Raw genomic sequence first — 25834 nt, 5'->3', positions numbered from 1 at the left:
TGGGGGGGGTGGGGAGAAGCTTAAGTAGCAAGTCTCGCGAGAACTCGAGTGACTGAAAGGAAATAAGTGCTTTGTTGTTAAAGCTCTACTCTAGGAAGACACAGAAAATCATCAAACGACTCTAAGCCAAAGCGCCCTACGCCGCACGCATGCCCAAAATAGATTGGAAGAAGCCATGGCTCTCGCGAGATATCGGCGGTGGCTCTTGGCAGAGAATGTAGTGCTGCGGTTGGTTGTGACGTCACCTAGTGGCAGAGAATAGGAACGTGACGCGTGTAGAGTTTAAGCCCAGCTGGTCTAAAAAGAACTTTGTTAATTTATTAATTTAGCACTTTATTAGGCATTTAACTGATAGGAATTTATTCACAGAATACTCAGGAAAAGGCAACAGCTTATTTAAGCCTAAATTACCTAACTTGGAGGTAATAATAGTACCAACTTCGTAGGGTCGTCCTAAGGATTAAATGAGATCGTAAACCTAGCATAGTATCTGATACATAATTAGTGATCACAAAAGTGGCAACTGTTATTACAAGAAGCGCAACCCCAAGTGATCAGTGGTTGTCCCAGAAATCCACAGAAATGTCATGTCCGAGTTTTTCATTCATTGCTATTCAGTCTGTGTGGATTAATAGTAGAGAGTTACCATCGATAGGTACTGGTATTAGACACACTCGGTCTGGGTTGAAATCTTGGCTCTCTCATCCGCTTGGGTAGTAACCTTGCTGAATCTCAGTATCCTCATCTGAAAAGTGGAGTTAACAATTCATACCTCATAAATTTGAGGGACAAATTAGTTGAAAGATACCTAAAAGCCAGTGAGGTAGGGATTGCCAAACTGCCATTCCACCTCCCCATTACTCACTTGGTCTCCTTCACCATTCAAAAACATCTCTTTGGAGCCAGCCCTGGAAGGCATGAAAATGTTTAGTGGACTGGGAAACACCCTAAGAATTTAAATAATGCCTTTCTCTTTATACTTCATTTCTCCATTTGCCTCTTCTGAGAGAACTACAGAACTTTCTGGTAATATATATATACATATATACTGTTTTTCCTTGAAATGGGAAATTGTACCAATAAAATCACTAGTTTGTTGAGAGGACAGTGCTAGATTATGAAGAACACACAGAGGTGTGTGTTCTGGTGACAAGCCATTTTCTGTCTCTGGACGGAGATCCAGAGATAATGCTTCTCTGTAGGATGTGTGACCATTACTTCCTGCCAACCCCACCAACATGCACTCAGCTGCAGTGGTTACAAGTGTCTCTCTCTCTCTCACACACACACACACACACACTGGCCATGTGATTGATCTGATCAAAGTTGAACCAGTTAAGTCTCCTCCCCAGGAATTTTGACACTGAAACCTAGAAGCCAGTCTCTCTGCTGGCCAATGAATCTCTAACATGTGACACCCAGGAGTTGCCTGCCACCATGTTTTGTACAACGTAGACTAAGAAGGGAAGAAAGCAAGTCCCAGGTGCATTGAGAGGAGCAGAGAGGAGAGTACAGAAAGACAGAGGTAGGTCTTGGCTGCACCACTGTCCCTGGATCCAATATGTTCCTCTGTCCTTGGTGCATCCCTGTCCTTGAGTTGTTTTTTTTTTTTAATATTATTTTACAATCTACTGTTTTTTTAATTTTTTAAATTTATTTATTTATTTTTGGTGCATTGGGTCTTCGTTGCTGCGCGCAGACTTTCTCTAGTTATGACGAGTGGGGGCTACTTTTTTTTTTTTGGCTGCATTGGGTCTTCATTGCTGCACGTGGGCTTTCTCTAGTTGCGGGGAGCAGGGGCTACTCTTCGTCGCGGTGCGCTGCCTTCTCATTGCGGTGGCTTCTCTCGTTGTGGAGCATGGGCTCTAGAGCGCAGGCTCAGTAGTTGTGGCGCACGGGCTTAGTTGCTCCGTGGCATGTGGGATCTTCCTGCACCAGGGCTCGAACCTGTGTCCCATGCATTGGCAGGAGGATTCTTAACCACTGTGCCACCAGGGAAGCCCCCTGTCCTTGAGTTCCAATGATTAGTTCCCCTTTTGGCTTTAGTCAGTTGGAATTGGGTATCTGTTATTTGTAAGCCAGATTCCTAACACATCCAGAGTTGAACCGGTCCTCTCTCAAGAGCCATTTCAGATCTAATATTCCAAGAGTTCATGATGATGGCTTCTCCTTCCCACTCAGCACCACCTTTACACCCCCTCCATGTCACCTTTTCACTAAATAGAAAAAGTGCCCCTTCCTCAAGACACTTTATTGACACCTGCTGGAAAATTGTCACAAAATACTGATGTTTTGAGAACAAGACACTTACTACAAGAAAATTAGATCTCCCATGCCTATGATACAAATTGCACCCCCTTAGGGGCATGCGTTTTACAACCTGCCCATTGGGACAGAGCAGCCCTGTCAAAAGTCCCCCAAGGCACCCTTGAACATGCAGACTGCATATCTAATCGAAATTCTAGTTTTCATCTTGTCCAGTTTTTTACCATCAAGAAACTGTGCAGGGGACTTCCCTGGTAGTCCAGTGGTTAAGAATCCGCCTTCCAATGCAGGGAATGCGGGTTTGATCCCTAGTCGGGGAACTAAGATCCCACGTGCCATGGGGCAACTAAGCCCATGCACTGCAACTGAGCCCGCGCACTCTAAAGCCCGTGTGCCACAACTAGAGAGAAGCCCTTGTGCTGCAACTAAGACCTGACACGGCCAAATAAATAAATAAAAAGAAACTGTGCAAGGGCTAAAATTAGGGTCAAAAGCCTGTGACAACACCAAGGGATGGCGAGGAGCTGGGGCTAGCCACCCTCATCATCTTCATCATGTCCCCAAAAAGGATATGGAATTTAAGTAGAAATATTGCGCTGCTTTGCAAATACAATTTCAAGACAGGTCCTCCAGCCCTGCCCGCATCCACCAGATTGCCACCTGTAAGGCCCTCTCCCATTTAGAAACTCCTCAGCTAGTGTTGGGAAAAACAAATATCTGGGTGTCCAGTTACTACAAAATGGAATTCCATGCACCCTAAATGCTGGTAATTCATACCGTAATGCTAACCATGGTTAATCATCTAAATTGGCTTGAGTTTCACCTAATGATACTCCCTTGTAGTGAGTCCAGTTGTAGCTTGTAATTTTTTTCTCAGGTTTTTCTTGTTATTTCTGGGGATTCCCTTCTGCCCTGGGGTGGGGAAGTGTTCCCAAAGAGACTATGCTTATTCTCAGGCTCCAGAGATTCAAGAGTCTTTGTGAGCTCATTTCTCAGTTTAGGATCAATAGTCCAATCAGGTAATTTACAACTAACCCTGCATCCACAGGGCACAGGCTTGGGTTTTACATTTCTCACAGGAGACTTTTTTTTTCCACACTCATATACCAGACCCCTGACTCACAAGCCCAGTTGCATCCTGGACAGTTCCACCTGGGTGTGTCACAGGTTTCTCAAATTCATCTTCCAAAAATTGAGCCCCCAGGAATTCCCTGGCGGTCCAGTGGTTAGGACTCCACGCTTTCACTGCCCAGGGCCCGGGTTCAATCCCTGGCTGGGGAACTAAGATTCCACAAGCCTCGCAGTGCTGCCCCCCCCCCCAAAAAAAGAAGAGCTCCCCCTAGAAAACCTACACTTCTCCAGCATTCCTTATTTCAAGGGATAGCACAGGACTGGCGTGTATGGTTGTGTAAAGGGTTCATTGCATAAGGGAAAAGTGGGGGCACTTTTCACAAGCTAGTGAAATCTAGCTTGCACACTGCTCACCAGGTGATGCGTCCACGGGACTGTGTCCACCAAGAAAGCATCTTTCTCTAGGTGTATGAAGCCACCACATGGGCTAGACACTACATGTTGCCCTGGCAACAGCACCACCATCCACCTATTGCCACTTTTCCTTCCCCCATACCTTCCTCCCACCCACATCCAAGTCATTCCAGAGTCTTGCCAATTTTATCTCCTAGGTAGCCCTCCAATCCATCTCCTTTGTCCACCTCTGCTGTAAGTTTCCAGACCTAGCAAATTAAAATACCAGTTAAATCCCAGTTAAATTTGAATTTCAAATAAACAGCAAGTGAATTTTAGCATAATTGTGACTTAGGCATTCCTTCTGTCCTCCCTTTCCTAGAGAACCCTGGTTTTTCCTCCAGCCCACACTGCGCTCAGCCAATAGAACACATTTCTAGCCAGATGATCGCTCCCATGCTCACACCATCACCACTGGAAGGTGCCCTCACACCCTCTCCGTACTTGGTAGAAACATACATTTCCTCAGAAAATAAGCCATTGGGATTTTTGACTTCTTTTTTGATATGAGGCAGGGTTCCTCCATGTGCACCAAGAAATGTTTAATTTGTATGTATTTCTTACAAAGTCCAGGTTTGGGAGCCTCAGTGTTGACTCTTCAAGTCAGTAGTGGCCGCCCCACCCCCCAGGGAGGCTCAGGCCACAACCCCTCCTGGAGTTCCCCAGCGTTGGAAGGACAGAAGGCATCTCAAATGGGCTCCCAGTCCTTCCCCAGAGTCCACTGGGAATTTGGCCAGTAGATGTGCTAAATCAGGGTCAGAGCTCCTTACTGCAAGGGATGGGGGTCTTCAGTGCGTTTCAGGCCCAGACGGGAAGAAAAGTCGCAGGGCATAAAGATGTGAGAGGGGCCAAGGCAGGGGGCAATGTGTGGCCAAACCAGCCAAAGGCTGGTCAAGGGAGAGGAAATGAGTCCAAAGACCCCGTGGAGGCGGCAGCCCTGGTCTCATCAGGGGCTGGGCAGGACCAAGTGGTGCCCTGCACTCAGATGGGCACTCTTAGATGTCCCAGCTGTCAGCCCCACACAGCTATCAGGTTCTCAGTGAACCACAAGATTAACCTTGACCTTAGGAGATACCTACTGAAGTGTATAGGTATGTAGGAGTAAAGGGTTATGATGTCTGCCACTCACTCTCCAATAATTGAGAAGGGACTTCCCTGGTGGCGCAGTGGTTAAGAATCCACCTGCCAATGCAGGGGACACGGGTTTGAGCCCTGGTCTGGGAAGACCCCACATGCCGCAGAGCAACTAAGCCCGTGCGCCACAACTACTGAGCCTGCACTCTAGAGCCCATGAGCCACAACTACTGAGCCCGCGTGCCACAACTACTGAAGCCCATGAGCCTAGAGCCCGTGCTCCGCAACAAGAGAAGCCACCGCAATGAGAAGCCCAGGCACCACAACGAAGAGTAGCCCCCGCTCCACACAACTAGAGAAAGCCCGTGTGCAGCAACGAAGACCCAACGCAGCCAAAAATAAATAAATAAATAAATTTATCAAAAATGATAGTAGTAATTGAGCAAAATAATAATAGCAATAATATGAGAAAAAGAGAATGTGTACAACTTTGGACAAATGTTAGTTGTAGACCCTAGGTGAAGAATATGTAGGTATCTGTTTGTTGTACGATTCTCGCAACTTTTCTATCAGTTTGAAAGTTTTCAAAATATAAACTTAAGGGAATTCCCTGGCGGTCCAGTGGTAAGGACTCAGCACTTTCACTGCGGAGGGCCCGGGTTCAATCCCTGGTCGGGGAACTAAGATCCCACAAGCCGTGCAGCGCAGCCAAAAAAAAAAAGTTAAAAGAGGCAAAACACAGTAATTCTGCATCCAAGTCAAACATTTGATTTAGAACAGTCGCACTAACAGAATCAATTAACAGGAAAAGGCTCTCCAGAGGACAGTCAGTGCCTGCTTCCTGGACCTGTTCCTGTTCAAGATTGTCTTGGAAAGTCCAAAGAACCTGTGGATAGAGGCATGGAGTTAAAGGCTGTGCTCCATTACAAGACTAACAGTTCTCAACCACACACGGTGACACACGACCATGACATCTGCCCAAGGGCCATCTCGGGGCAAAGGGCACCATCCACTCTGGGAGAGGCTCTCTGCCTCTCTCGTCTCCATTGCGAAGCCTCTCAAAAGCCTGCTCTTCTGGGTTTGCCTCCAGTTTTTATGCTACTTTTTGAAGGTTCTTTGACCCACCAGCAGGTAGCAAACTCTGTAGCAAGGGGACCGCTGGCTGCCAACTGTCAAGCTCTTCAACTTCTCTTATCTCATTCTTCAGCTCGTTGGCCTTCTCCTTCACCCAGAAAGGCAAGCTGTGGGAAGAAAACAATACCCTGAGTTGAGTCCGTCTGATGCAAAATTTACAAACACCTTCGGCACTACATCCTCCAAAAGTAAGAAGGCCTCCCATGTTGGAGACAAAGTATCAAAATCAAACACCGTGTTAGTCTTCACCGTTTGCCCCTGCCCCAAGCCCAGATCTCTTTTGTGTCCCTCTCTACCCAAGAAGTTGACCCCAGTAGCCTGCATCACCTTGACTCCTCCCTGCCCCCACCTTTGAGCTGGGCTTGGCTAATGGGAGGCACCAACAGGAAATCAGAAGGTGGAAAGACAGAGGTTGGGGTATGTCTTATTGAGCTCCTCGGCTCCCGCCCTATCTTCTGAGGTACCCCGGTTCTGGAGCCGCTGTATTCTCCTCTGCCGCAGGTCCTTTCAGACAGCCCTTCTCCATCTCCTGCTGCTCTGTGAACCATGGGCCCTCCTCCTGCTGTTCAGACCAGGAGTAGTAAGAGCTTCCCACTGGTGGGAGCCCCTGGGTGCTTCACCCTCCCATGTGAGTTTCCTCAACCTGCCCACACACTGGTAAACAGTCCTTTCATTAAACTGTCTTCAGAATCCCACCCGAGTGTACTTTCTGCTTTCTGCTGGGACCTCAGCTAATACAGACACCCAGCGTCCTCCCAGGTCTGTTGAGATTTGAAAGGGCATATGCTGGGCTGCAGTGTGTGGGTTCCGAGAGGTACCAGGAAATGAGGTTCCTGGGATGAGTCAGAGCAGGAAGATGAAGAATGTTTTCATCTTTTGGCAGCTAAAATTTTCATATTTTTAGGGAGAAATGCATCATGATTGAGAAAATACCCTGATAAACCTGCTGAAGTTTCCTGTAAGAAGGAAGAGGAGGATTACCACACATAGTAATAGGTGGGCGTAATGGTTATCATTTAAAGCTGACAACCCAATAGTAGAAGCCCAAGTAAGAAAAGCAGGACGACAGACTTCCCTGGCAGTCTAGTGATTAAGACTCTGTGCTTTTACTGCAGGGGGCACAGGTTCAATCCCTGGTCAGGGAACTAAGGATCCCGCATGCCGTGAGGCAGTGGCCAAAAAGAAAAAACAGAAAAGCAGGATGAAGAGCAATATAGAAAGATATTAGCATAAAGAACCAGCAGGATAAGAACACAAGCATTCCTAAACATCAGAAGAAATAATTTTTTAACTTTTGTTGAAATAATCAAAGAAAACAGTGAAAGACTCCAGGTAAATATAATACACATAATACATGTAACATAAACTATTATGATAGAATTGAAGTCAAATCTGTCAAATCAACAAATGCAAATGGCCCTAATTCACCCCTTAAAGAAAAAGATTTTCAAGTTGGCTCACAAAGCAAAATCCAATTCTTTGTCTGAGAGAAAGACCTAAAACAAAGTGATTCGAAAGTCTAAGAATGGGCAAAGGCATATTAGTCAAATGCAAACAAAACAAAGTAAGAGTTGTAATCTTAATATCTGGCTAGGTATAACATAGGACAAATGCATTAAATGAGAAAAAGAAAGATATTTTTATAATGCTAATGGCTACAATTAACAATAAAGATAGGGCTTCCCTGGTGGCGCAGCGTTTGGGAGTCCGCCTGCCAATGCAGGGGACACGGGTTCGAGCCCTGTTCTGAGAAGATCCCACATGCCGCGGAGAAGCTAAGCCGGTGCACCACAACTAGTGAGTCTGCACTCTTGAGCCCGCAAGCCACAACTACTGAAGCCCGCGTGCCTAGGCCCGTGCTCCGCAACAAGAGAAGCCACCGCAACAAGAAGCCTGCGCACTGCAACAAAGAGTAGCCCCCGCTCTCTGCAACTAGAGAAAGCCCGCATGCAGCAACGAAGACCCAGCGCAGCCAAAAATAAATAAATAAATAAATAAATTTTTTTAAAAAAAGAAATCTATAAAAAAAATAAAGATAGAAACACTAATATTTGGACATTATAACACACCAACTCTTGGTCCGAGTGGACAAAATGAGTGGACAAAAATGAGTAAGAAAATATAAGGACTAAACAGAATAATCAATAAGATAAATCTTCTGGGTATGTATCTAACTTCGCATCCTGATGAAATAGAATGTACTTTCAAATGCATGTGGAGAGAGTCCCAAAATCGAACGTATATTAGATCACAGGGAAAATGTTGATAAGTTCCATAAAATAAAAATAATAAAAACAATATTTTCTGATCACGAGGTGATAAAAGTAAAAATGAATTACAAAATAAAAACCAAAAAGCTGGGGCTTCCTTGGTGGCACAGTGGTTGAGAATCTGCCTGCCAACGCAGGGGACACGGGTTCGAGCCCTGGTCTGGGAAGATCCCACATGCCGCGGAGCAACTGGGCCCGTGAGCCACAACTACTGAGCCTGTGCGTCTGGAGCCTGTGCTCCGCAACAACAGAGGCTGCGATAGTGAGAGGCCCGCGCACTGCGATGAAGAGTGGCCCCCACTCGCCACAACTAGAGAAAGCCCTCGCACAGAAACGAAGACCCAACACAGCCAAAAATAAATAAATAAATTAATTAATTAAAAAAAAAAAAAAAACCAAAAAGCTCTCCTACCTGGAAATTCAAAATCTCTCTATTAAGGAATTCTTTAGTCAAAAGGAAACTACCAATGCAAACTGCAGAATTCTTCAAAAAATAAGGATAACCTACATATCAAAATGTATAAGGTTCAGAATGGAGCTGAGCCAACATATAAGATCAGAGGAATGATACTTCCCTCAAATACAGAAATACTCCAATAGCTTGCTCTCTGCCTCTTCAAACTCTAACCGTCCTCCCTGGCTGCACTCATTTAAGCATATGTCTTTCTTTTCTTTTCTTTTTTTTTTAAATAAATTTATTTATTTATTTACTTATTTTTGGCTGCATTAGGTCTTCATTGCTGTGCACGGGCTTTCTCTCATTGCAGTGAGAAGGGGCTACTCTTCGTTGCGGTGTGCAGGCTTCTCATTGCGGTGGCTTCTCTTGTTGCACAGCACAGGCTCTAGGTGCACGGGCTTCAGTAGTTGTGGCTCTCGGGCTCTAGAGCGCAGGCTCAGTAGCTGTGGCACACGGGCTTAGTTGCTCCGTGGCATGTGGGATCTTCCCGGACCAGAGCTCGAACCCGTGTCCCCTGCATTGGCAGGCGGACTCTCAACCCCTGCCCCACCAGGGAAAGCCCTGTCTTTTCTAACAAACTCTTATGTTTTGGAAAGCAGGGACCCTGACTTTTTGCTACACATAAAACCCCTCACAGTGCACACCTAGGACTACACATGGCATCTGGTATTTGTCAATCATATCTGTTGAAGATGTGAGCAGCCCAGGTGCCAGACTCCACAGATACTTGACCTTCAAAACCAAAAACCCTCCATTCAAACTGCCTCACCCACCTGCTGGGATTCAAAAGGTCCCTATGTGTTAGGTGTCTATGAGCTCCTCCATAGGAGAAAATAAACAATTGATATTTTCATAAAGATAGGATAATATGAAACATGCTGAGAGAACTCACTTGGGAATTTGTGGAAGAGGCTCAAGTGGAATAAATGTATCAAATTTCTTTTCGTAAGGCATTCTGAAAAACAGAAAAGGCAACCATAAGATTGGCATGGTTTCTATGGCAAAGAGATCAATACATCATTGTGTTCAATAAAATGTCTTATTTTCTGGTTTTAATTGTTACGTATGGGCTTCAAAACTGTTAAGGGCCATAATTATTTTTACTTTTTTACCCTTTTTAGTAAACATCATTAAAACAAACATGATTAATTTTTACTGAGGTATAGTTGATTTATAATATGTTTAAGGTGCATACATAGTGATTCACAATTTTTAACGGTTATACTCCATTTGTAGTTCTTATTAAATGTCAGTTATATTCCCTGTACTGTACAATATATCCTTGTAGCTTATTTATTTTATACATAGTAGTTTGTACCTCTTAACCCCCACCTCTGTGTTGCCCCTCCCCCTCCCACTAGTAACTACTAGTTTTTTCTCTATATCTGTGAGTCTGTTTCTGTTTTGTTATATTTACTAGTTTGTTTTACTTTTTAGATTCCACATATAAGTGATATCATACAGTATTTGTCTTTCTCTGTCTGACTTATTTCACTAAGCATAATACCCTCCAAGTTCATCCATGTTGTTGCAAATGGCAATAATTTCGTTCTTTTTTATGGCCGAGTAATATTCCATTGTATACATACACCACATCTTCTTTATCCATTCATCTGCTGATGGACACTTAGGTTGCTTCCATATCTTGGCTATTGTAAATAATGCTGCTATGAACATTGGGGTGCACGTATCTTTTCAAATTAGTGGTTTTGTTTTCTTTGGAACATGATTGATTTTTAAAAATATTTTTAATATACTATACCAACTGTTTTTTCTTTTAATTTAATGACCCTCCCTTTCTCCTCAATGCTTAGTTGCAAGTACAAGTCAATCCAAATAGTAGTCACTAACCAACAATCTGATTCAGTATGAAAATTGAAGTCTTCATATTTGTTGATAATAACAGGAACAAAATTAACAACCACCTTTTTGTAGTCAAGAACCTGTGTATGATTTCAATTACACACATGTACATGTGCATACACTAAGGAACTAGGTACAGATTTTTTTGGAAATTCTCACCAAATATGTCTTGTTGAGATTCACCCCTTGTAAAATATAATTTATATGTAGTAGAAAGAAATACAATTCCTTTAAAGTTAACTAAATAACCCTAGTATTAACATACACTTACAGTGAAAAATTCCCTGGTGGGAGAGTTGATCCTGCTTTGTGGAAGCCTTTACTCTGTTCTGGATACATATATGGATTATCTCCTGGAGTTACCTTTGGGATTCCATTCCTGGGGTCAATAACTGTGAATGGTGTTTGAAAACAAAATCATAAAAAGGGCTGAAGATGATCCACAGATTTGCTGTAAGAATTGACATGACGGGCTTCCCTGGTGGCGCAGTGGTTGGGAAACTGCCTGCCAATGCAGGGGACGCGGGTTCAAGCCCTGGTCTGGGAGGATCCCACATGCCGCAGAGCAACTAGGCCCATGAGCCACAACTACTGAGCCTGCGCATCTGGAGCCTGTGCTCCGCAACAAGAGAGGCCGCAACAGTGAGAGGCCCGCACACCGCGATGAAGAGTGGTCCCTGCTCGCCACAACTAGAGAAAGCCCTCGCACAGAAACGAAGACCCAACACAGCCAAAAATAAATTTAAAAAATAAATAAATTTATTTAAAAAAAAAAAGAATTGACATGACAATGGAAACAGGATAATTTAGTGTTTTATTATGAGGTGCATATAGGTATCTTAATGTTCTGTTTGTGATTGTCTCGCCTTGAGGAGATGAAAAGTGTGAGCCTAAAATAAAATAAAATAAAAATTAAAAATAAATTTTAATAAAACAGATTAAGAAAAACAAATAAAGTGCGAGCCTATGTTTGAAACGTTTTTTAAAAGGTGTTGTTATGATTACCTCACCCTGGGAGAGAAGAATAGCTTAGGTTTGGATGGGATGTATTGGTTTAAAATGAATGGTGAATCAAAAGTATCTGAAATGATCAGCATGAACTCTGACTTGAAATCTTTTCATTCCTGAACATTAGTGCACTTTGAATCCCTGAATCCCTCCGGGATTAGAGGCAGCTCTAATTGGGGCTCTGCCTCTCTGACTGGATCTCAGGAGGAAATCAACTAATAAGGGTTCTGCTACTCCTTCTGACTCAAAGACTAGGGTAGTGTAGCAGTAGGAGGTGGCCTTCCTGGTGAAGAGGAGTCACGAAAAAGTCTACTGATGCTGAGCAAACACCGCTTCCTCAGCCCATGCTCTGACACCCAACCCAGCCGCTTCCAATGCCCCAGGAACAAGTAACTAACCACATGGAGTCAGCCTGGTACAGGATGGTCGTTTAAACCTGCACCTCTTACACCAGATGCATCTCCTAAGGGAATAATCCTGGACTGCAAGACTAACCACCTTGGGATCAGAAGCAAGGACGCATGGCTGGAAGCACAACCTCCTTCTTTGCTCACATACCCAATGAACAGGACCCTCTTTCTAATTTTTAAATGCTTGTTTTGATATTGCTCCATTCACCTGTACCCACAAGATGCAAGCCAAAGGGAGAGCTGGGGAAGATTTTTAATAAGCTGTTTCCTACCTGCCCAAATTTCTCTAGCTAACTCAGAAAAGCCATCTGCACAATTGGTGGAAGTACTTGAGTTACTGGAGTACTTGATTTTTTAATTTTCTATTTTTTACTCTTTCAAAACCCTTTTCAATAGCTAAGACTCTTCGGCTAAACTTTTTATTAGCTCTTAAGTGCAGGGAAATAACATCAACTACATCTGTGCATTGAGCGCTTCCTGAGGATGAAATGCTGAGGATTCAAAGCAAGGAGGGTGGAGTGACCCTATCTTTGGAAACCCAAACCAAGGTACTGACAAGTAAAGGTCAGGTGACAGCAAGAAGGGGTGAGAAGGGCTTGAACTGTGAAATCAGTCACGCCTGAGTCCAAATTCAGCTCTGCAATTTCTAGTTCTGTGCCCTTAAGCAGTTTAACTTCCCTAAGCCTTAGAATCCTCATTTATAAACTGTTTATTTCAAATGTCTACTTTGCATAGCTATCATGAGTACTGAATGAGAATAATCTGGACACATAATCAGCACTCAAGAAATGGTAGCACCCTGTTTGGGGAAAGTATCCTAGGAACTTGTTTGGAAAACCGGGGCTTTTTGAAGAATGCACTAACCACTCTGTCTCTAGACTGCTCTTCTAATCTACAGATCCTGGACTTGAGCTGCAGCATTTCCAGCATCCAGCCAACCTTTCAGACTGGTCCCCACAATCCGAATTAGCAAGAGCCAATTCCTTAATATCTACCCAGTTGCTACTGTTTGTCCTGAATTCAGTGGTTTTTGTTTATTGACAGACTCCTTGGTTTGTCTCAAGTCTGAAGTCAAGGGGAGATTCTGTCAGCAACCAAGGACCTCTCTGCTCAGTCCTGAACAAATTTTTCCTTCAATTGCATGGCTTATCCCTATACTTGTGCTACTAAACATATAAAGATATAATCTAAGTTGTTTAATATATATTGTGCAATGTTTAGTATGTTGCACCCTTAAAGCTATCCGTCCATTTATCTTTATTTCAAAAATCTGAACATAGGGCCAGCATATACTTCTGTTCCATGTTTAATGGTGAAATTTAAACGTCAATAAATAAAAATAGTATACCCACGTAATGCTTAAAAAAAAGAAATGGGGACTTCCCTGGCGGTCCAGTGGTTAAGACTCTGCGTTTCCACTGCAGGGGGCTCGGGTTCGATCCCTGGTCAGGTAACTAAGATCCCACATGCCACACGGCGTGGCCAAAAAAAAAAAAAAAAGAAATGGTAGCAGTTGTTATTATTATTTGAAATCAGGACTAGGCTAATACCACCCGCATCCCAATTTTTTTTTTTTTAATCTGGAAAATTCAAGGTTAGAGAATAGGGAATCTTATCTAGTTGGGGAGACAAGACAATAAAAACAGTAAAGGGAAGGAAGGAAGGAAGGAGGGAAGGAAGGAAGGAAAGAAGGGAGGGAGGGAGAGAGGGAGGAAGGAAAAGGAATAATAAACACAAAATTCAGGACAATGTTTACTTTCAAGTTAGGAGGGAAGTGATGGGTTAGGGTTAGGATTTGGATCATCATGATAATCTCATTTACTTTTGATATGTACTTGCAGTTGGCCCAATTCTGGCCAGTGAGACACAAGTGGAAGGAAATCTCCCAAGGACCATATGGGAAAACTTTTCCTTCCTTCTAAAAGGGGAAGGCAACAAGAGATTTTCCTCTTTTTCATGTCTTGAATATAAAAATGATTCTTGGAACTGCAACAGTTATTTTGTGACCATAAGGTGACAAGCATCAAGACAAGAAAATCCAACACTACAAAGAATGGTAACACACACACACACAAAAACGAAACGAGCCTACATCTTTGATGACATCACTGGGCAACCAGACTATATAGGTCACCTAGATGTCAAAGCTTCTTGTTAATTACATAATAAATATCTTATGATTTAAGTCTCTGATAATTTGATTTTTCTCTTACTTGTAGCCAAGAGCATGCCTAAGCAATAGAAAGCTAAACTTAATCCCTTCTTGATTTTTCTCAGTTGTTTTCAGACATAAACCAGTTAAATAAATCCTTCCTGGGAATTCCCTGGCGGTCCGGTGGTTAGGACTCTGCACTTTCACTGCTGTGGCCCGGGTTCAATCCCTAGCTGGGGAACTAAGATCCCACAAGCCGCACAGTGTGGCCAAAATAAATAAATAAATTAAAATTAAAATTAAAAAATAAATCCTTCCTGTTCTACCCTATGGCTGCATCTCAATTAGGAGTGGGAAGTCGGGGTATGCACAACAGGCTTACATGACATCAAGGCTTTAGTGGAAGGCTTTGGGTCCTGGGTCACTGTCTGCAAACCACATGGGTATCTGCTACTCTCTGAGAGTTGGCATCTATTTCTGTTGTTTGCTAAAATGGGTCGTCTAGTCTGACCCTTCAGAAGCCACCCCCCTCCACAATGCATCAGGTGAGGCACACATTTATTCTCAGATGACCCCTGGCTTGATGGTCGAAAATGCACCGTACAGTGGCCTCCCGGCATTCCAGCTGTAAGACCAGCTCTCCTAGCTTGCTCTCTCTCTCTCTCTCTGTCCTAACCTCCACAGTCTTTACAAGGCACAGAAATGCTGCTATTCTTCCATATCTCCTGGCTGGATGAGACCCTGAGGCTGGCTTTCCACCCAAACATTGCCCATAGCTATCACCACTCTCCTGCTCAGAGTCAGGCCAGATGCCACTTCACCTTGAAGCTCGAGGTCTTCCCATAGCCACCCTGTGAGGCAGAAGCCCCAGCTAGATTCACATCCGATCACCCACTGGCTTTTGATCTCAGGAGTTGGGCAGGACACAGGACTCCTAGAAGTCCCCATATCAGTGACTACTTTAGTCTGGCTTTTGGTGTATTCTCTATCCAAACAGAAGCCTTGGTCTTTTGTCTCTGCTACGAGTTTAAAAGTCTACTTTAAAACTCAAAAATGAGAGCTTTCCATTTCTTTCTCTTTGTATTCCTACTACAGCAATCTTATTCTTCCCTGAAGCAATGGCTGAATCCTGTAGGGGTATTTCTATAGAAGCATGTGCCATAAATGGTCCCTTAGTATTCAGAAACTCTTTAGGGTCTTTCAGTAAATCCACGATGGCTAGGTTGGGACAGGGGACTCACCAAGTTAAAGCTGAGGAGAGATGTATATAACTCCTCATCTCAACTACCTTTTATTAAATCAGCTGCTAAATAACAACACGTGCTTCAGGCTAAGGTTTACAGGATGTTTTCCTTGTAAAGAATTTAAAGTATGGGGACTTCCCAGGTGGCGCAGTGGTGAAGAATCTGCCTGCCAATGCAGGGGACATGGGTTCAAGCCCTGGTACGGGAAGATCCCACATGCCGCGGAGCAACTAAGCCCGTGTGCCACAACTACTGAGCCTGCGCTCTAAAGCCTGCGAGCCACAACTACTGAGCCCACGTGCCACAACTACTGAGCCCACGTGCTGCAACTACTGAAGCCCGGGCACCCGGCGCCCATGCTCCGCAACAAGAGAAGCCACCGCAATGAGAAGCCTGCACACCGCAACGAAGAGTAGCCCCCGCTCGCCGCAACTAGAGAAAGCGCACGCACAGCAACGAAGACCCAACGCAGCCGAAATATAAATTAACTAATTAATTTTTTTAAAAAAGAATGCACTTTAAAAAAAAAAGAGAATCTAAAGTACGATTTAAATGCATATGACAGGCAGCATTTAATTAAAACATGAATTATTTTCCTCGGACTTCAGTGGAGGTTTCTATTAATAAGTATCTGAGAGAACTTATCTGATGACTTAAATGTCACATTAGCATTTTATGAAATCCAGAGAAAAACAAAAATGTAGATCAGCATATGTTGTGAGTTCTATGCCAAAAAGTGCAGTCTGCCAACCATCCCTTCGCTTTCCTATCTTCCTGGCTGCACTTGGGTGACCTGGTGACCCCGCAGGGCTGCCCCCAGCCACGTGATGCTGGGCCTGCAGAGTCATGACTCAGGAGTATTTCTGAACATTGCACAGTTAAGGTCCAGGAGGAAAACGTTACCATATTTCTTCCTCCCAAAGCACTTGTCCATCGTCCTCTCTGATAGGGACCTCCTGTTGCCGAGGAAGACCCCGTTAAAGAAACATTGCTTTCCAACATGGTAGGTGTGGATGTTGCTGCTAAGCCTTGGGTAAAATGTCCACTCAGGACGCTGCCCATCTTCTGCAAGACATCAGAATTCCTTCCATCAGCACTGCTCCCAGCGTCACAATGTAGCTGGAGGACAAAACACTGTGAAAACCCCCCCAGGCACTATCTGGCTATACAGCCTTTATTAACGTGTATAATTCCTTGGTTCCACATCACGGGCAGTGTCAGACTCTGTGGAACTAGGCACAAAAGGCAGGGAAGTAGGAAGAAAGCTATCTAAGAGGGCTTTCTTTTTTTCCCTTTTTACCCTCCCCTTCAAAAATAAAGCCAGTTTTATGGTTGGAAGTGATGTATGGGTTAGGAAGCTCAGAGACAGTTTTACAAGCACCTACAATCCAACTTTTCTCTAATAAGTGTGCAGGAAGAACAGAATGCCCATCAACCAGGGAAGGGCTGGAACACCCGTGGCATCTTAACCAGATGATACCTGGTGTTGGCAGCGACAGTGGCACATGCATGCACTACAGTGACACGGGGAAATGTGTACATACGATTATGACCAAGGAGAAAGGCTGCTCTGAGACCTTAGGCTAGTTACTGGACCTCTCAGTGTCTCTGTTTCCTCATTTGACCCTTTTCCTGTAAAATGGCTAAAGTGATTTTAAACAATAAAAGATCTCCTGACAGCTCTAGGGTTGCTTAAGAAACTCTTGTGCTCTTTGGTGGCCGAGAAGGAACACAGGCTTTGGAGGCAAGCAAGTTTGGGTTCTAATCCCATCCCTCCATTTCCTAGGTTCGCGTACTTGTATGGGTGACCGAATCTCTCCAAGCCTCAGTTTCCTTCTGTGTAAAATGGGTAGGTCTGTATTAGCCACATAGGTCTATATGTATTGACAAAGAAAGAGGTCCATGATCTATTTACTTTGAGTGAAAATAATTTGTGTACTATTTTCTACTTGTGAAAATATGGTGGTATATTACAAGCAATAAATATATATATACAAACATACATATATATAAATGTATACATACATATACATTTCAAAATTCTCAAAGAATATATATGACACTCTTCACAGCTATGGGGCAGAATGGGAAGATTATTGGAGAATATTGGGGTATGGGTTTTTATACTCTACAGACTTATTTATTGTTTTAGTATTTTGCTACAGTACATTTATGGTTTTTACATAAAAGCATTCTATTTTTGCAAAATACATGAAAATAGTTGCCCAGCAGAGTTGTTGTGAGAATTAGAGATGAAGTGTGTTGAACGCCTGGCACCTAATGGGCCTTCAGTGAATGGCACCCAACAGTATGGCAGCCTTCTGCAAAGACCCTGGGAGTGGAGGAGGACCTACGACTTACTCACTTGTCTGCAACTTAAGCAGGCTGAATTCCTGGGGATATTTATCCTTTCGGGCTTCAGGCAGTGAGGTTTCAGAGGAGTGATCAGAATGTGAGGAGGAGGATTTCAGATCCAAATCTGCAGCAGGGCTGGAAAGGAAGCAGAAGGATTAGATTCTTCAATGTGCTTAAACTGGAAGTTAGAAGCTGATCTTACACTAGAATTCCCCTCATGTATGAGAACTAAGACTACTCCTCGATAAAAGTCCATGAGCATATAATTTATATATTCACAATTTGAGGGGACTGAAATATATTCAAAAGGTGCATGCTTAAAAATTTTAGTGTCCAAAAGTTAAATATAGAATTATCGGGGACTTCCCTGGTGGTCCAGTGGTTAAAAATCCACCTTGCAATGCAGAGGAGGCGGGTTTGATCCCTGATGAGGGAGCTAAGATCCCACATGCTGTGGGGCAACTAAGCCCGCGCGACGCAACTAGAGAAGCCCGTGAGCCGCAACAAAGAGCCCATGCGCTGCAACGAAAAAAAAGATCCTGCATGCTGCAACAAAGATCCCACGTGCTGCAACTAAGACCCAACGCAGCCAAATAAATAAATATTTTTTAAAAATTATCATATAACCCAGCAATTCCACTCCTGGCATATACCCAAAAGAACTGAAAACAGACCCTCAAACAGATACTTATATAAGAATGTCCATTGCGCCATTACTCATAATAGCCAAAAGGTGGAAACAACCCAAATGTCCGCTGATAGATGAATGGATAAATAAAATGTAGCATATACATGCAATGGAATATTATTCAGACATAAAAAGGAATGAAGTTCTGATATATTCTGTGACATGGAAGAATCTTGAAAACATTATGCTAAGTGAAATAAGCCAAACACAAAAGGACAAATATTGTATTATTCCACTTATATGAAATATCTAGAATAGGTAAATTCATAGAGACAGAAAGTAGATTAGATTAGAGTATCAGGAAATGGGGAGAGGGGAGAATGGAGAATCATTGCTTAATGGACACAGAGTTTTCTGTTTGGAGTGATGAAAATGTTTTGAAAATAGATAGTAGTGATAGTTGCACAACAGTGTGAGTATAACTTAATGCCACTGAATTGTACACTTAAAGTGGATAAAATGGCAAACGTTCTGTTACATATTTTTTACCACAATTTTTAAAAAAATGAATGATGAGAATTCCCTGGCAGTCCAGTGGTTCGGACTCTGTGCTCTCACTGCCGAGGGCCCGGGTTCGATCTCTGGTCAGGGAACTAAGATCCCACAAGCCATGCGGTGTGGCCAAATAAATAAATATAAAAATTAAAATTAAAAATGCATGATATACTGATACATGTTACAACATGAATGAACCTTGAAAACATTAGGCTGAATAAAAGAAGCCAGACACCAAAGACCAGATACTGGTGATTCCATTTACATGAAACATCCAGAACAGGTAAATCCATAGAGATAAAATATAGATTAGTGGTTTCCAGGGCTGGGGGGATAGGGGACATGGGGGTGACTGCTAAAGGGTACAGGATTCTTTTGGGGGTGACAAAAATGTTCTAAAATTGACTGTGGTAATGATTGCACAACCCTGTGAATACACTAAAAACCACTGACTTGTACACTTCAAACCGGTAAATTATATGGTATGTGAATTATGCTTCAAATAAAACTGTTGCCAAAAAAGATACGTGTTCAATTAAACTATTGACTGGAAAGAAAAAATCAGTCAGTATAAAGAGAAGAGGCAGAAATAATCAAAAACAAACCTAGACTGAAATGGCTATAACAACAGAGCATTATGTTTAATGCCCAACTTCTTGGCAGTTAGAAAGGCCTACAGCAAACTGTTGTGAGTGTCAACAGAAAAAGCAATCACTTCTGGTCTAAGTGGCCTTGTATTTGATAGATGGCCTTGGACAATGCTTTCAGATGTAGTTATCTGTTATCAAGTCACAGGATCTTTTTTCATAATATTACATCACCCTGATATTTGAATTGTTTCAAACCAACTTCATACTGATAGTCTTGTTTGCCCCCTACAAACATCCTGTGATATAGGTGGGGTCAATAGAATCATTTCCATTTGCAAAGGAAATGCGCCCTCAAGGCAGCTAATGATAAAACACACCCTAGACAGAGGCAGAGCTGGATCTCCAGGTTAACTCCAGACTATGTTGCCTGCAAGTCATAAAGAACCTCACAAGTCTTGTATAGCTCGATCTCTAGTTTGTTTTTTTTTTAATTTATTTATTTTATTATTATCATTACTATTTTTAATTTATTTTTGGCTGCGTTGGGTCTTCGTTGCTGCACATGGGCTTTCTCTAGTTGCGGCAAGCGGGCGCTACTCTTCGTTGCGGTGCGCAGGCTTCTCATTGCAGTGGCTTCTCTTGTTGCGAAGCACCGGCTCTAGGCACGCCGGCTTCAGTAGTTGTAGCACGCGGGCTCAGTAGTTGCAGCTCGCCGGCTCTGGAGCACAGGCTCAGTAGTTGTGGCACACGGACTTAGCTGCTCTGCAGCATGTGGGATCTTCCCGGACCAGGACTCGAACCCGTGTCTCCTGCATTGGCAGGCTGATTTTTTTTTTTTAACATCTTTATTGGAGTATAATTGCTTTACAATGGTGTGTTAGTTTCTGCTTTATAACAAAGTGAATCAGCTATACATATACATATATCCCCATATCTCCTCCCTCTTGCGTCTCCCTCCCACCTTCCCTAACCCAATCCTCTAGGTGGTCACAAAGCACAGAGCTGATCTCCCTGCGCTATGTGGGGCTGCTTTCCACTAGCTATCTATTTTACATTCGGTAGTATATATAAGTCCATGCAGGGGGATTCTTAACCACTGCACCACGAGGGAAGTCCTCGATCTCTAGTTTTTAATAAACATATCTACACTAATAACTTTGAACTTTTGCAGTGTGCAGAGAGAGCAAAAATGCAACAACTCAAAAGTCCCCCCCCCAGTTCAAAACGTATGATAATTTTGACACTGGGGTGAAATATGTCTCTTCTAAATATTTTTTTTATATTTGTGTTTGCCGAACAAACTGTGTAGAAAAGATTGCAAGGATAAAGGGAACTTTCCAAAAGAACTTTAGAAATGTCCATCTACTTTGTTTTACTCAACAAACATTTATCTGAGTACATTTTGTGGCAGGCATTGCTCTAGACACTGGGGATCCAAACAGTCCCTACTCTCAGGAGCTTAGGATCAAGGGGAAGAGGACATGGACAGATAAACAGATGATTGTGGAAGAGTGGGTAAATGCAGAGTTGGAGAAAGCAGGTTTTGCAAAAAAGTAGTATAATATGATATTAATTGTGAAAAATAAATACATATTTCTATGCATAAGAAAGAAATCGATTTTTTCTCATGCATATAAAAAAATAAAATGTTAACATTGATTCTCTAAGAGATAAGATTATTGTGATTGTTATTTTTAATACTGTTTTTTATATTTTCAAAATTTCTACAACGAACTTAAATTACTTTCTTTATAACAAAAATTGTTAGAAAAAGGTTTTCAAAACATTTGACCATAAAAGAAATATAAACAGAGCAAAGTACAGAATACTTTTTTTCTAAACACAGTTTTACAAATAATTTTAAAGCCAACATCCAGGAGAAGAAATAAAGCATGGCCAGCCCTTTCCTCCCATTCCCCAAAAACCATCTGTGTGTCCCTTTCCCAGAGAGGTAACCACTATCCTGACTCTGACTGTTATGGTAATCATTTCTTTGATTTTCTTTAAGATTTACCACCTGTGTATGTATGTATGTATTCCCAAAAAATATGTAGTTTAATTTCACCTTCATAACAGCCAGCACTTGCACAGCCTGTATTGTATGCCAGGAGTCCTCTAACCTCTTTACAGTATATGTATTACCTCATTTAATCCTCACAACTGTGAAGTATTACCCCCATTTTTCAGATAAGAAAGCTTCACCAGGAAGGTGAAGTATTTGTCCAAATTCACTCAGATGCCAAGTGACAGAGTAAGATTTGAACCCAGTCTGGCTCCAGAATCCATGCTCTTACCAAATATGTCACACTACCTCTCAGACTGTTGGCCGCCTGGTCAGAATTGACCCCAACGTTTACAGCGCTTCCCTGGACACTTACTTACTCTGGGTGAACAGACCCTCTGCCGGGGCTGAAAGGCCCACTGACGCTTAGACCTGTTTCAATAGAAGATGAGGGGCTGACACTTCTGCCAGAGGACATTATGTTGGCAAAGCATCCCTTAGATTCCAGCAAATCATTGCGTTTAGTACCTGCAACACATAGATATCACCATTTGATTACATTCATGAAAATACCTCCCACTTTATCTTGTTCCCTAGATGATAAATAATTTCTTTATAAAAAATAACATTTGTGGGAATTCCCTGGCGGTCCAGTGGTTAGGACTCAGCACTTTTACCGCCATGGCCCGGGGTCAATCCCTGGTCAGGGAACTAAGATCCCACAGGCTGCATGGCGTAGCCAAAAAAAAAGTTTGAGCATTTACTGTATACTTGAGATTGTGTTAACATCTTCACACATTATCTCATTTAATTCTCATAACAATGCACAGACAGAAGTATTACTTATCCTTCCATTTTACAGATGAGAAAACTGAGGCTCAGAATGTTGAGCAACCAAAACCACATAGAAAATAAACATGTTGGCCCAGGTTGGATCACAGCTCCTGTAACACTAAAGTCTAAAAATGCTAACTTCTGTGTTAGATTGCTTGCCCCCCCGGCCACATAGTTCACCTACTCTAAACTAAGTGGAAGAAAGAAGGTCTGAACTGAGCTATATATCACTGTACATCGTATTGAGCATCTCAAGAAAATTCCCCAAAGGATTTATTCATAGAAAGACTAGCGAGTATAGCTGGTGATCACAATCCAAAGAACTGTCTTCAGAACTTCTAAGGGTTCCCCTCCCACTGCAGTGTCATCATTCTTTTATATCACATCTTCCCCACCAGACTGTGTCTTATTCATCTTAGTAGCACTCGGAGCAGTGCTTGGCACAAATAGATATTCAATAAATGTTTGAGTGAATAAAGGGCAAAGCATTATAACTCCCCAACCACCCACCATTACAAGTCCTGAAACCCAAGGACAGTCAGATAGAGAAGCACACCCACTATCTTCACTCTGCTGTACAATGACTCCTGTGCGAAAGTCAATCTGTTCTCTCATCATTTTATATAGGTGTGTGCGTTGTCCAGTCACTTAAAAAAAAAATCAGATGACTGGATATTGCACTTCTTTATGCACACCTTCAGAGAGCACAGATGCTCCACAGATAAAATGTAAGCTCTCAGTTATAGGAAAATTTTAAGAAACAAGAGTCGGACTTCTCTGACTCTGGAGTACATTTTTAGACTGACTGCTGTTCCACCTACACAGTATCATGATTCACATGTATGTGGCATATGCCAGGCACCTGGGCAAATTCCCACCATCTGTCAGAGGAACTGACCCTTAGCCAATTCTTTATTCGTTTCCTATCAACTCCCTCTCAAATTCATCCACCAAGTGAATCATATTTTTTCCACCTTTGTCAAGTCGCAACCCTACCACCAAACCCTTTACTCTTAAAGAGGACTTTGCCTGTGACTCTACAAAGTTTAAAGGCCAGCTGAGCTACTTCCTCCCCTCACAATACCCCCATCCTGGGGTTTCTCAGGGTAAGGACTGTTGCATACAGAGTTAACAAAAAAAAAGAGGGGGGTGGGGGAAGGAAGATAAAAACAAAAACAAAATAACAAAAAGTATAATAAATAATTAAAAAATACAGATTCCCAAATCCTATTACAGACCCATCAAACTGGAATCTCACGTGGTGAAGCCTGGGAACCCACATTTTTAATAAGTCTCCCTCTACCTCTTAGGCCCATGCTTGGCAGTGAACTTCCTCCTCTTCAAGCCCAGCTCCATCACTGCCCTGCATTCTATCCTGTCCCTCTTCCTGACTCCCTATATGTGTCCAGTCATGAAAATCACCTTGAGGCACTTGTTCAACATGCAGATTCCAGGGCTCTGACCCAGACCTACAGGGAACAACCCGAGAATCAGTATGTTTAAGAAGCACCTCAGGGGACTTCCCTGGTGGCACAGTGGATAAGACTCTGCGCTCCCAATGCAGGGGGTCCAGGTTCAATCCCTGGTCAGGGAACTAGATCCCACATGCATCCCGCAACTAAGAGTTAGCATGCCACAACTAAGGAGCCTGCGTGGCCCAACCAAGACCCGGTGCAACCAAATAAATATTTTTAAAAATAAAAAGAAGCACCTCAGGTGATTCTCAGAGCCAGCCAAGTGTGGGAAGAGCTGCTCTGGAACATGGCACAGAGCCTAGAGCAGCCCTCGGTACATGAGGGCCAACTGGTTGCTTGAGGGGTGAGTAGCTGGGTTGCAGTGGGGCCCAGTGGAGGGCAAAGCTGTGAAGAGAGAGCACAGGTCCGCCGCAGCCCCGGACACGGAACCACAAATGTGGTGTCAACAAATATAACACAGACCACACTCTCTGACCACAATGCAATACTATTAGAAATCCATAATAAAAAGACAGCCAGAAAACATCCATAAGCTTGGAAACTCAAACCACACCTCTAAATATTTCATATGATAGAAGAAAACATAATGGAACTCATGAGGTACTTAATGATCAGTGACATGTGTACAATATATCAAAACCGTGGGATTCAACTAAAGCAGTAATCAGAACCTAGAACCTTAAATGCATAAACTGTATTTTGCTGAATGTAAGACATTGTAATAATATTACTATTCTACGTACCACAAAGAACAGAGGCTGCCAATTAAATTACGGCACACGCTTTATCACTTAGGACTTTTATTTAATACTTATTGAAATACTTATTTCAGACTTACTTAGATATAGATTTTAATCACATATCACTCGTGTGCATATTTGAAGAAGGAAAATATAAGCAAAATAAATTGGTTAAGGCATTCTTAAACCTTACATTCAAAAGTCTGATTACTGAATCACTTTTCAACTCAACCCCTAACGGTCAGATTTTCCACCTAAATTGACCTCACACCTGCATTATTCAGTGCTCATCCAGCAAAGTTTATGACAACTACTTCACATGGGCTACTAGGCCCACAGCACTGGTAAGACCAATCCAATTTCAGAGACACAAACTGTGAAAAATATCCATCTTACAAGTAACAGGTTATAGTGTTAAAAAACAAAGATTCCAAAATTAATGACCTAAGCTTTCAATTCAAGGAATAAGGGGGAAAAAGGCAAACATCTCAAAATGATAAGGAAAGAAATCATAAAATAAAAGCAGAAATGAATGAAATAAAGAAGATTATCAGAATTATGGCTTCATGGAAAAACTAATAATGTAGATAAAGTTCAAGAAAAAAATCTGAATACAAGTAAACAGTATAAGAAATGAAAAAGAAGCCATAATTACAAATAAAATAGAAATAACTTTACCCATAAAGAAATTGAGTACCAGAAATATCAAATAACTTGCTCAAGGTTACAGAGCAATGGAGTATAATTTATAAAATGTAGTTTAATGTTACTGACACAAACCCTGACAGATAAATCAATACAACAAATAGCAAATGTAGATAGAATAAAATTTTATGTGATAACAGTGGCATCTTATCTCAGTGAAGAAAGGATAGATCATTCAGAAAAGATTGCTGGAACAACTAATAAATCATTTGGCATGAAAGTAAAATTAAATCTCTCTTATCCCAAAATAAATTCCAAATGAATTATAAATTTGAATGTAAAAATTAAAAGACATACCTGAAAAATGATAAGTGAATGTTTACATAGTGTCAGAGTGGGGAAGTTATTTCTAAGAAAGATATCAAATACAGGCAAAATAAAAGAAAGATGCAAAAAAAAAAAACAAAAAAAAACAAAAAAAAAAAAGAAAGATGCATAGATTTAAATACATATACATTTAAAACTTCCATAGCAAACTCTAAACTGGGAGGAAATTTATAACATACACGATAAGAAAAAGAGTTAATAATCATGACAAAGTATGAGTTT

General features: G+C 42.2%; 1 protein-coding gene across 4 annotated transcripts in view; it reads right to left on the bottom strand.

Moving 5' to 3' along the window:
* Window positions 1-1616: 1616 nt before the first annotated feature.
* The window catches only part of SPATS1 (spermatogenesis associated serine rich 1), a 56961-nt gene continuing 32743 nt past the window's right edge, over window positions 1617-25834 (bottom strand). For 2 of the 4 annotated variants that reach the window (XM_082347645.1, XM_082347646.1), the window contains exons 3-9: window positions 21912-22059; window positions 17767-17891; window positions 16305-16466; window positions 11454-11477; window positions 10859-10979; window positions 9617-9679; window positions 1617-6104 (exon numbers count right to left, since the gene is read on the bottom strand). In XM_082347645.1, coding sequence (XP_082203771.1) covers window positions 5957-6104; window positions 9617-9679; window positions 10859-10979; window positions 11454-11477; window positions 16305-16466; window positions 17767-17891; window positions 21912-22059 — 791 coding nt within the window. In that variant the 3' untranslated portion in view covers window positions 1617-5956. The remainder of the gene's footprint in view (window positions 6105-9616; window positions 9680-10858; window positions 10980-11453; window positions 11478-16304; window positions 16467-17766; window positions 17892-21911; window positions 22060-25834) is intronic. The other 2 variants (XM_082347643.1, XM_082347644.1) reach the window with 2 other exon arrangements.

The sequence above is a fragment of the Balaenoptera borealis genome (genome assembly GCF_965194805.1).
Source record: "Balaenoptera borealis genome assembly, chromosome: 12".
In the NCBI taxonomy this organism is placed as follows: domain Eukaryota; kingdom Metazoa; phylum Chordata; class Mammalia; order Artiodactyla; family Balaenopteridae; genus Balaenoptera; species Balaenoptera borealis.
The sequence above is the reverse complement of the archived record's forward strand: the minus strand, read 5'-3'. Positions and strand labels throughout refer to the sequence as shown.